The sequence below is a fragment of the Triturus cristatus genome, chromosome 5_1, assembly GCF_964204655.1.
Source record: "Triturus cristatus chromosome 5_1, aTriCri1.1, whole genome shotgun sequence".
In the NCBI taxonomy this organism is placed as follows: Eukaryota; Metazoa; Chordata; class Amphibia; order Caudata; family Salamandridae; genus Triturus; species Triturus cristatus.
The window spans coordinates 223,879,988-223,892,213 of NC_140587.1; the positions used below are offsets into that span (position 1 = coordinate 223,879,988).

At 46.6% G+C, this 12,226-nt stretch overlaps 1 protein-coding gene across 1 annotated transcript in view; it reads left to right on the forward strand.

The window, feature by feature from the left end:
- Positions 1-12,226, forward strand: part of COL22A1 (collagen type XXII alpha 1 chain) — a 1,010,593-nt gene that overhangs the window by 132,873 nt on the left and 865,494 nt on the right. Inside the window, exon 3 of the mRNA XM_085604869.1 lies at positions 8,137-8,703. Coding sequence (XP_085460995.1) covers positions 8,137-8,703 — 567 coding nt within the window. The remainder of the gene's footprint in view (positions 1-8,136; positions 8,704-12,226) is intronic.

The following is a 12,226-nucleotide window of genomic DNA, read 5'->3' on the forward strand; positions in this document are numbered from 1 at the left end:
ACGGAGGTTCTCCATTGCTCTCCTGATCGCCTCCCTCGTGCGCTGCCTGATGATTTCTGGCCACCTTCTATTCCGGGTTCTGTGGCAGGAGCTAAATCGGCTCGTAATTTAGGAGTGGTATTTGAACCGGACCTACAGCTGGATGGTTCAGTAAATAAGACCGTTGCGACTTGCATGGGCCTGCTTCGTGCCTTACGCAAAATTTTGCCAATACTCCCCCCAGGTGTCAGAGCAGAGGTGGTGCGCAGTATTATACTCAGTAGATTAGACTACTGCAACGCACTGCTTCTAGGAGCTCCTAAAAAACTGATCCTTAAGTTGCAGAGGATCCAGAACATGGCGGCGAAACTGGCTTTTTCGCGCCCACGCTCTGCTTCCTCTTCTGCAGCTCTAGTTGATCTACACTGGTTGCCGATACAACAGAGGATCGCGTTCAAGGCGTCATGTCTTGTATTTAAGGCGTTGCATGGACTCGGACCAATTCCACTCCAGGGCCTGTTTTCATGGTACCAAGCTGCCCGGCCTCTGAGATCCTCATCGGCGTTTCTGGTGCGGATTCCAAGGATCACTAGAGCAAGGTTAGGTGGCCGCGCTTTTAGCTATGCGGCCGCCTCACTATGGAACTCCCTTCCTCTGGCGCTGAGGGGTAATCAAGATCTGTTCTCCTTTAAAAGGGACCTTAAGACCTATCTGTTCCCAAGGGCAATGTAAACATTCTTCCGATGGTTTAATGAGGTCTCAGCGCCAGGATACCCTTTGGGTGACAGATGCGCTTAACAAGAAATAAATACATACATACATACATACCCTTCTTTAGAACTCAGCAGGTCAACCATGCTGGAATTTAATATTCCCTTAACATGCAGATTTTGGTGAGTTAAGCATCAAAATATACATGCTATGCCTGATAAACTTGGAATAGACGCTATTAATTGCACCAGATACATGATGTATGCGGGGTATCGTTATTAATCAGGTGTGATAAATAGCACCTACTACTCTGACAAACTCTGAATCAGGGCTCTACTGTAGTAGGCGCTGGCCGAGAGCACCACAGTGTGGGCGGTGGTGAATGCTGGATCTCAGTGTCATTAGTGCATCCACTTAGGACAGGACCTTGTGGCTTTATTTATTTACCTTCACTGTGCATCACTGTGAGGGGGAAACAGGTAGCAGCCACCCCATGCCTCACTCCGTGGTACCCTTCTTCTATAAACTTATTAGTAGATGTAAAGAAAAGCAGTCACTTCTGTTCAGCTGATTGCCCAGGAGACCATCCTTTGTTCTGCTATGCAGCATGTCAGTGCCGACTATAAGGCCCTCCCAGAGAAAGAAGCATAAGGAGTGACATCTACTCTTCCGTTACTGCTCTGCCACTCAAAGCTTTCTTTTAGGGACTCAGTCTGAGACATGTTCTCAAAGGCTACCCACACTAGAGCGCTCAGGCAATCAGCCGACAGGTTTCTCATGACCATGAGTCTCAGACATGTTCTAAAAGGCTACCCACACTAGGGCGCTCAGGCAATCAGCCGACAGGTTTCTCATGACCATGAGTCTGCAACATGTTCTAAAAGGCTACCCACACTAGAGAGCTCAGGCAATCAGCTGACAGGTTTCTCATGACCATGAGTCTGCAACATGTTCTCTAAGGCTACTCACACTAGGGTGCACAGGCAATCAGCCAACAGGTTTCTCATGACCATGAGTCTGCGACATGTTCTAAAAGGCTACCCACACTAGAGCGCTCAGGCAATCAGCCAACAGGTTTTTCATGACCATGAGTCTGAGACATGTTCTCGAAGGCTACCCACACTAGAGCGCTCAGGCAATCAGCTGACAGGTTTCTCATGACCATGAGTCTGAGACATGTTCTCAAAGGCTACCCACACTAGAGCGCTCAGGCAATCAGCCGACAGGTTTCTCATGACCGTGAGTCTGCGACATGTTCTAAAAGGCTACCCACACCAGGGCGCTCAGGCAATCAGCTGACAGGTTTCTCATGACCATGAGTCTGCGACATGTTCTAAAAGGCTACCCACACTAGGGCGCTCAGGCAATCAGCCGACAGGTTTCTCATGACCATGAGTCTGCGACATGTTCTAAAAGGCTACCCACACTAGAGCGCTCAGGCAATCAGCCGACAGGTTTCTCATGAGTCTGCGACATGTTCTAAAAGGCTACCCACACTAGAGCGATCAGGCAATCAGCCGACAGGTTTCTCATGACCATGAGCCTGCGACATGTTCTAAAAGGCTACCCACACTAGAGCGCTCAGGCAATCAGCCGACAGGTTTCTCATGACCATTAGTCTGCGACATGTTCTAAAAAGCTACCCACACTAGAGCACCCAGGCAATCAGCTGACAGGTTTCTCATGACCATGAGTCTGCGACATGTTCTAAAAGGCTACCCACACTAGAGCGCTCATTCAATCAGCCGACAGGTTTCTCATGACCATGAGTCTGCGACATGTTCTAAAAGGCTACCCACACTAGAGCGATCAGGCAATCAGCCGACAGGTTTCTCATGACCATGAGTCTGCGACATGTTCTAAAAGGCTACCCACACTAGAGCGCTCATTCAATCAGCCGACAGGTTTCTCTTGACCATGAGTCTGCGACATGTTCTAAAAGACTACCCACACTAGAGCGATCAGGCAATCAGCCGACAGGTTTCTCATGACCATGAGCCTGCGACATGTTCTAAAAGGCTACCCACACTAGAGCGATCAGGCAATCAGCCGACAGGTTTCTCATGACCATGAGCCTGCGACATGTTCTAAAAGGCTACCCACACTAGGGCGCTCAGGCAATCAGCTGACAGGTTTCTCATGAGTCTGTGACATGTTCTAAAAGGCTACCCACACTAGAGCGATCAGGCAATCAGCCGACAGGTTTTTCATGACCATGAGTCTGCGACATGTTCTAAAAGGCTACCCACAATAGAGCGCTCAGCCAATCAGCCGACAGGTTTCGCATGACCGTTAGTCTGAGACATGTTCTCAAAGGCTACCCTCACTAGAGCGCTCAGACAATCAGCCAACAGGTTTCTCATGACCGTTAGTCTGAGACATGTTCTCAAAGGCTACCCACACTAGAGCGCTCAGGCAATCAGCCGACAGGTTTCTCATGACCATGAGTCTGAGACATGTTCTCAAAGGCTACCCACACTAGGGCGCTCAGGCAATCAGCCAACAGGTTTCTCATGACCATGAGTCTGGGATATGTTCTAAAAGGCTACCCACACTAGGGCGCTCAGGCAATCAGCCGACAGGTTTCTCATGACCATGAGTCTGCGACATGTTCTAAAAGGCTACCCACACTAGAGCGCTCAGGCAATCAGCCGACAGGTTTCTCATGTGTCTGCGACATGTTCTAAAAGGCTACCCACACTAGAGCGATCAGGCAATCAGCCGACAGGTTTCTCATGACCATGAGCCTGCGACATGTTCTAAAAGGCTACCCACAATAGAGCGATCAGGCAATCAGCCGACAGGTTTCTCATGACCATGAGCCTGCGACATGTTCTAAAAGGCTACCCACACTAGGGCGCTCAGGCAATCAGCCGACAGGTTTTTCATGACCGTTAGTCTGAGACATGTTCTCAAAGGCTACCCACACTAGAGCGCTCAGGCAATCAGCCAACAGGTTTCTCATGACCGTGAGTCTGCGACATGTTCTAAAAGGCTACCCACACTAGAGCACTCAGGCAATCAGCCGACAGATTTCCCATGACCATGAGTCTGACATGTTCTCAAAGGCTACCCACCCTAGAGCGCTCAGGCAATCAGCCAACAGGTTTCTCATGACCATGAGCCTGCGACATGTTCTAAAAGGCTACCCACTCTAGAGCGCTCAGGCAATCAGCCGACAGGTTTCTCATGACCATGAGCGTGCGACATGTTCTAAAAGGCTACCCACTCTAGAGCGCTCAGGCAATCAGCCAACAGGTTTCTCATGACCGCGAGTCTGCGACATGTTCTAAAAGGCTACCCACACTAGAGCGCTCAGGCAATCAGACGACAGGTTTCTCATGACCATAAGTCTGAGACATGTTCTAAAAGGCTACCCACACTAGAGCGCACAGGCAATCAGCCGACAGGTTTCTCATGACCATGAGTCTGAGACATGTTCTCAAAGGCTACCCACACTAGGGCGCACAGGCAATCAGCTGACAGGTTTCTCATGACCATGAGTCTGCAACATGTTCTCAAAGGCTACCCACACTAGAGCGCTCAAGCAATCAGCTGACAGGTTTCTCATGACCATGAGTCTGAGACATGTTCTCAAAGGCTACCCACACTAGGGCGCACAGGCAATCAGCTGACAGGTTTCTCATGACCATGAGTCTGCAACATGTTCTCAAAGGCTACCCACACTAGAGCGCTCAAGCAATCAGCTGACAGGTTTCTCATGACCATGAGTCTGAGACATGTTCTCAAAGGCTACCCACATTAGAGCGCTCAGGCAATCAGCTGACAGGTTTCTCATGACCATGAGTCTGCAACATGTTCTCAAAGGCTACCCACACCTGGGCGCACAGGCAATCAGCTGACAGGTTTCTCATGACCATGAGTCTGAGACATGTTCTCAAAGGCTACCCACACTAGAGCACTCAGGCAATCAGCCGACAGGTTTCTCATGACCATGAGTCTGAGACATGTTCTAAAAGGCTACCCACACTAGAGCGCACAGGCAATCAGCCGACAGGTTTCTCATGACCATGAGTCTGAGACATGTTCTCAAAGGCTACCCACACTAGGGCGCACAGGCAATCAGCCGACAGCTTTCTCATGACCATGAGTCTGCAACATGTTCTTAAAGGCTACCCACACTAGAGCGCTCAGGCAATCAGCCGACAGGTTTCTCATGACCATGAGTCTGAGACATGTTCTAAAAGGCTACCCGCACTAGGGCGCTCAGGCAATCAGCCGACAGGTTTCTTATGACCATGAGTAGCGCCACACACGGCCTTAGCTGATCCAGAGGTGGGGCGGATAGAGGAAATGGGCCCTTAGGGGTTAGATTTGAGTGAGGCATTTGCTTGAATTAGTGTGATGTGTGTCTGCATACTTACAGGTTGCCTTGACAACTAAAATTCCAGAATCTATCTTACCACACAATAGTGACATTAAAGATGAACTGTAAGTTTGCTCCTATGTAGCCTCTCTGAGAGAGATGGTGACCATGATATTCAGTAGGGCTGGTGTGGGTCATATATTAGGGTTCTTCCTCATGACTAGAGGGAGCAACCTTCTTCTCACTGAGCGAGTTCATTATTGTTCTAGCACATTCAGCTTCCAAAAACACCAAAGGTGCAATTCACAGAGATCAGCACATAATTGCACACATTTTCCAAAATGTGCACGCCCTGGGTTATAAGAGTCGGATAAATATTTTTAGGGATTCTTTAGTTTAGAGCATATTTGCACCACAGGTCCCTAGCGAGCATACGTCAACCGGGCACACACCTGGCTGACTTCAGTACATACCTGATCTTAAAGATTCACTAACGTAATAAACGATTGAAAAAAAAAAAAGTTGATGGTGTAAATTGCCAGGTAAGGCTTGCAGAGAATTATGGCTACAGGTACAAATAAGGACGGGGAAATTGCCTAGTTAAGTGAAGATTGAGCAATTGGGCATACAGAATTAGAGGCAGTGATTAATTGTAGAAGAATAAGTGTTGGGACCCAAATTTTTGTTCATAAATCCAAGGCTAGCTTTATCAGAGGGTCGGGAAGCTGAATACTGCCACTGCGTAGACTTGATTTCACCTCAGGTCTCTTTAATCTCCCACCAGAGACTCCCTGCAACTTTATCTCAATCTTGCGGGTTCTTTTCCATCCCTGTTTTCTCTACTTGTCTCTGTTTTTATTTCTTTTCCTCCTTCTTCTTTGTTTTCTCTGTCTTGCTATGGATCAAAGTCTGTTGAGGATAAATAAGTGCCGGACCCCAGAAATTAGTGCCGGTGGTGGTTCCCACTGGCAGCCAATTCAGAACTGGTTAGAGGTAGAGTCAGAAATGTACTCAATTTGAGGTTTCACCCTCGATATATATTTTTTTAATTCTTTTTGTAAATCTATTTTTCCTGATGTGAGAATGATTTGTACCAGCGGATGGTACGAATTATTAGAATTACACTCTACACTCAAACTGGGACCAAGAGGGGGTTTTACAACGCTGAATAAAAGTGAGGAGGACAACAGCTTCGAAGAGTTAGGTCCATGATTTTACTGTGCGCATTAGTTTTTTTTGGCGGGCATTTAAACACGTTTAATGGGATCACATAGCAAAACGTGTCACTTTTTATCAGAACCATCAAAGGCAAATCTCAAAATACAACGGCATTAAGGTAATTGTAAAATGTCTTTGGGACAAATACTCCAACATTTGCCAAAAATAAAAAACATTTTCACCTCCTAGGACATTTTATATTTAATTTTAAAAAACCAATGCGCCATCTAAAACCCCTCAGCCCAAGCCAAGAAGAACAATACACCACCTTCAAGCAACTAAAGACTAAAAGAACAGATCAATTAAAAATTAGCAGAAGAAAATAAACTAGATTACCCCTGTGGAGTTTCCAATGAGAAACATGGGATGTTCGACATAACAGAAATAGTTGGACGTGGTACCATCAAGGCATTCAGACGTGCTGTCATATTTAATATTGAGATAGGTTTGCATCTCCAGCAAAAAAGTAATAAATAGTAACATTTCTTCAGTTTTTCTTCTGGTTAAGTTCTCTCTGTTTCTGTCTAGTTCACTCTTCCTGCCACTACTCCTTGGATTCCCTCTAGTTACCCCTGTTTTACAGTAAGTATCCAGCAAGCACTCTGTGATCCGGGCATGCGCAGTGCCATTCACATTTAAACATGGAGGTTTGTGTCATTAATACAGAGGGGGAGGAGGGGCTTTGTCCACTGTACATTAATGGGGGTAGGGTGATGGGAGGCAATGCAAGATGCTCTACATCCAGCATGGAGTTACACATTTGAATTACACATTTATAGAAAATTGCACCTACTTGTAATTTATGTTAAGTGTGTTTTGGGAATCACATGACATCATTCAAGTTAAATGTTTTTTCAAGAATCACGAGTTATAATGTACACTTTTCCTTTCCTATTGGCACAATTTAAAGCGGTTGAGTTTTGGCTCATTAAAATCCAAAAAGCCTGCTCTTTTTCGCTTTCCACAGCATTCATTTTATGTAATTATTGTCTGGTATATTCTGGTTCAGAGATGATGAAGGGGTAGAGTTCGCATAGAGCCCACTATATATTCATGTTAGCATTATTATTACAATGGTAATATTTGAGCATTACTACTGTGCACAAGTACTATAGTGAACATGGAATTTTTGCACAATTGCATCATAATTCAGATAAACCCTAATAATTTATCTGAGACCAATTTGATATAAGGGAGGAGAAGGTGAAAGTTGCAACCACCCAGCAGGTGAGTAGCAGGAACACCAGGGGCTCCTGTGTATGCAAGGAGACATCCCCTCCAGCCTGCAAGTGGGGCAGTATAAAACTAAGGGCAGTACATAGAGCCTTGCATCCCTGGACCCTGGTACCACTGCACCTGCTGCACGATAGCCACGCCCTTATACCCCTGTATCAAAGACTTGTACACATCAAGGTTGCAAACAACAAAACAATCATATATTCACCTACAGTCTTGGTCGGTGTTATTAAAGTAAATTGTAAATTAGCAGCACATGGGACAATGAGGCTTCAGCTCTGCCCCTCCAGGACACACTGCCTTCCTCTCTCAACTTTTCAAATTTCGAAATGTCCTTTTCTGCAGCATACAGTGCTGCCCTGCCCTTCATCTCTAGGCAGCTTTGGAAAAACAGGCTCACAAGATCCAGCAGACGTAATTGACAAGGGGGTGGGAAGCTGTAAATTGCAGTATCCCATTTAACAAGAGCCTTCAGTTCTTGTGTAGGCATGTTGGGAATGTGACGTTAGAGCAGATCTTGGGGAAGCACAGGCCCTGCCACTCTGCTGCTCATGTCGGCAGACCCTCCCTGTGCACTGGCTGCGGTTCAGAAATGTCCTGGGAAATAGGCTATGCAACCTTTCTCTTCCACCTTTTCTCAACAGTCTCTTCCATTGCCTTCACAGGGTGCAAGAATGTCCACTACGACCTGATCTTCATCTTGGACACCTCGTCCAGCGTGGGGAAAGAGGACTTCGAGAAGGTGCGGCAGTGGGTGTCCAACCTAGTGGAAACCTTCGAGATTGGCCCCGAAAAGACGCGTGTGGGAGTTGTGCGCTACAGTGGTAAACCCATCACTGAATTTGATCTGGGGAGGTACCAAACACTTGAGGATGTCAAGGCAGCAGCGAGGAACATCAAATATTATGGAGGGAATACAAACACGGGGGATGCGCTCCGATACATCACTACATACAGCTTCTCGGAGGAGGCAGGAGGGCGGCCGGATGAACGGGCCATTAAAAAGGTGGCCATCCTTTTGACGGATGGAAGGAGCCAGGACTATGTCTTAGAACCTGCTACGGCAGCGCACAAAGCCGGGATAAGGATCTTCGCTGTTGGCGTTGGGGAGGCGTTGAAGGAGGAGTTGGATGAGATTGCATCAGACCCTAACTCTGCACACGTCTTCCATGTCTCTGACTACAACGCCATTGACAAAATCAGAGGAAAGCTGAGGAGACGACTCTGTGAAAGTAGGTGGAACTACACTTGTACTTCATAGAAGCTCCAGTGGGTATATTGCAATGGAGCAGGTGCATGCTGGGAAAGAGTCAAGCTGTTTCCTCGAGTTCACAACATGGGCTCCAACTGAAGTTATTTTACATTTTTTGACTAGAATTTGTTTGGTTCAGTCTTTCAATTTAGTCTAAGTTGCAGTATTTTGCTGCCTGGTTTACTATTTTCGCACAAAAGTAGGGAACAGAGTCCTCAGTCATGTTTAGTTTGTCTTCTAATGTTCTGAAACCAATGGTAGATTAAGGGGGGGGGGGGCGCTTAAACAAAACCTTGATGCTGCCCAGAGGCGCAACTAGAGCCAAATTTCGGGGGGGGCTGAGCAAAAATTTCGGGGGGGGCTGAACTTTAAGCAATAGGCAGAGTGGAGCTGCAGGGGCTCTTAGAAGGGGTGAAACAACAGCAAGGCTCCTTTAACATGCAAATGGTCTTTTAAAGACCTGTAAAGTGCTCGGGTGCGGCTGCTTTTTTGCCCGGGAAGGTGTCTCATCCCGGGCTGCCACACACGACGGGGGGGGGCTGAAGCCCTGTGAGTCCAATGGGTGTTGCGCGCCTGATGCTGCCTATAATCGTTATCAAGACCTGAGAGCTGATTAAAGGCTCGGGTATGAGTGCGGCTGTGCTTGGAGACAGTGATATCTCACGTGGAAACACCATGCCACCTGCTGTGACGTCTTTCCATGTCTGTTTTACTGGCTGAGACCTACTTGGAGGGGTTGGAATGAGGAATAACATTCGGTATCGGAGTTTGCACACCTTGTGGCATGTTATGATGGGTTTTTATAGCGCAGAGCTCGGTGCCGTCTGTTTTATGTGCTTGCAGGGCGCAGACTGAAATATTGTACCAGACATTTCTCTGAATTCCTGCTTCATTTTCAGAAAGCAAATCTCGGAAACGGTGAACAAGGTTTGCCTCTTTCTGCTTCCGAGCTGTGCTGTCTGAAATTCGAGCATTAACTCAACTGAAGGAAATATCAGGTTGAGCTAATTCACTTTACGCTCAACATGTACATGAAACAGGCGCTTGGTTTTGCGTTTATTGCACCACAGTTTTCCTCTTTGTAACCATTTTTTCCATGCAAAGTTCACAATTTTCTCCTGGAGACGTTTGCGGGGTGAAAAGAAAACATCCTTGGAGTGTGCTAAAACCGCGCTTGTTCGCTCTCCATCAATATTGGCGGTGCTAAGATGGCCGATATGTGGTGCATGTTCAACATTTGCAGTCAGCAGAGCCCCCCAGCCCCCCCCCCCCCCCCAAAAAAAAGAAAGGGCGGCACTTTTTATTTTCTGGAACAGAGAATTAAAGTATAGCGCCTTTCACAACTGTATCTTTCTTGCAGATGCGTACACGTTAAATCTGGCAGTCTTCAGTGGGGGCTGTGCACTGTTGTAATGTGCAATGTGATATCTGTAATAAGAAAGCATCCGAGAAAAGATGCCCTGTAGCCCTCAATAACTTCCATTTGTGTTGGATCATCTGACAGATGCAGTACATAGCGAGTCAGGATGTTACCACAAATGTGCTGTTTGTTTGGTATTTAATCTCACAGCTTTGAAAGAAACCCCTGTAAGTATTGTGGGAGAAATGTAATTGCTAAATCCCTACAAATTGCGGGGATAGGCGTAAAACATGAATGGGATTGAAGTGCAACCGATGGATTGATGAAACTCCTAAAAGAGGAGTAAAGTTAAAAGTTATGAGAATCTGAACAGGACACATTTACCTGTAGTTTTTGAGCAGTTCTAAAGTGCCTTTATAGTTATTCGAAGCACTATCTGAAGGAGCGATCATGGAACTAAGGAGAATAAATGTTTATCAGTAGGGATGAATGAGACAATAGGACACGGAGCTGGTCAAAAAGAACCAAGACAAGTGGGGGTATAGTTTGTAACGGAGGAGCCCTTGGGGCAGGGTGATGGGGGGGGGGGGTTGCCCTCAGCAGGCCTGCTGCCAGCAAGGAAGAGGTGTGTCTTCAAGCCCTTCAGCAGTGGCTTTGGGAGGTTTCACATAAAGCATTGAAACGCATCGACATTCTAGAATGGCATTGCAATTCCACCCTAGGCACTCTGAAGCCATATTTTGTTTCTATGTATGAGTCAATGTGAAGTTCAGAGCAATCTGTTGGTTAAGTTACTTATTTCGTCTTGACATATCTGTTACTTTTATAACCCCACGTGCGGCGCACGGCTTCTTCAGGGCGCTTGCTGGAGAGAAGATTTGAGGAGGGGTGAGCTGCCCAGACAGGTCATGACCTCAGTTCGAACACCTGTGTAAAACAGAAATGTTTAGATAATTATAAGGTTGGGCTTTTCCTCGCACACTTATACCCTTAGGGTCTGGTGATTCTGGCAGCAGCAGAGAAGCTGAAAAGGCGGCCTTTTGTTGTGGTCGAAATATATGATGACTTACACTTTCAGGAATGGGAACAGCTGTTAGTGGCCTACAAACTCAGCATGGCTGATAATACTATGGAGCTGACTTGGGAGAGTGTCCTAGTCATGGAAACCCCCATGCTGCAAGGCTGGACCCACTGAACCATTAAAGGGAACCCCAAGGAGAGGGTCGGGTGGAGTGGTGGCTGGTGATACTTAAATGTGGTGGGCATCATGGCTGCCCCAAGCCTGACTTCCTATAGGGCCATGACAGAGGTTGTCCCCCAAGAACAGTTTGAAGATTATGGAGTCAAATTAGGCACTTTAAAACTTAGTTTCCACATAATTGTTCTCAATTGCCTTTGGCGTGCCAAGCCAATGAAGCCATTAGTGCTCCCACTTATGTGAAAAATTGCCTCCATTATGCCAGGGTCAGCATATGGGGGCAAACATGACAAAATACCATTTGTGCCCACTTATGCCAAGAAAAATGGGCAATCCTTATATCAAAAACGATTGCTATTATTTTAGGGCAAACCTTGTCTCATGATGCCTGTGCCCCCCACATCCAGTCTCATGGTTGAGCTCCCTAGTGCCCAGAATTAGGCCCAGTATTCCAGGGCCAGAATTGTGCCATGGGTGTCCCATATGCTAAAAATGTCCTTTAGTGTGCTAGTGTCTTCATTTTATCTCAGGTGCCCCTTATGCCAAGAACGACCTTGGAGAGGGTTAGGTGACAGGATGACTGAAGTATAACCCTGGCCACTGTAGAGCTTAATGCTAGAGCACCCAGGGATAACTTTACATGCGGTACTACAGCTAGTCACATAGGAAGTGGCAACTTAGACTCATTAACCCAGTGCTGGGACTTTGTCATTCCTGGAAAATCTAACTCATAGCCGACACAGGTGTCTCTATGCGCCTGCATTAGATATCAGACGGATTCATTGTTCCAGGCTATTTCAGCTTGATGTGAGTCTCGGCATTTGTTTTATTATTCACTATTGGTATGATAACACAAGCATTGGTCTCGGCTTTTATCTACGAATGCACCCCTACTGGCTTTTCCAATGCATTTTGCTGATTGTTTGTGGCATCAGTAAAAATAAA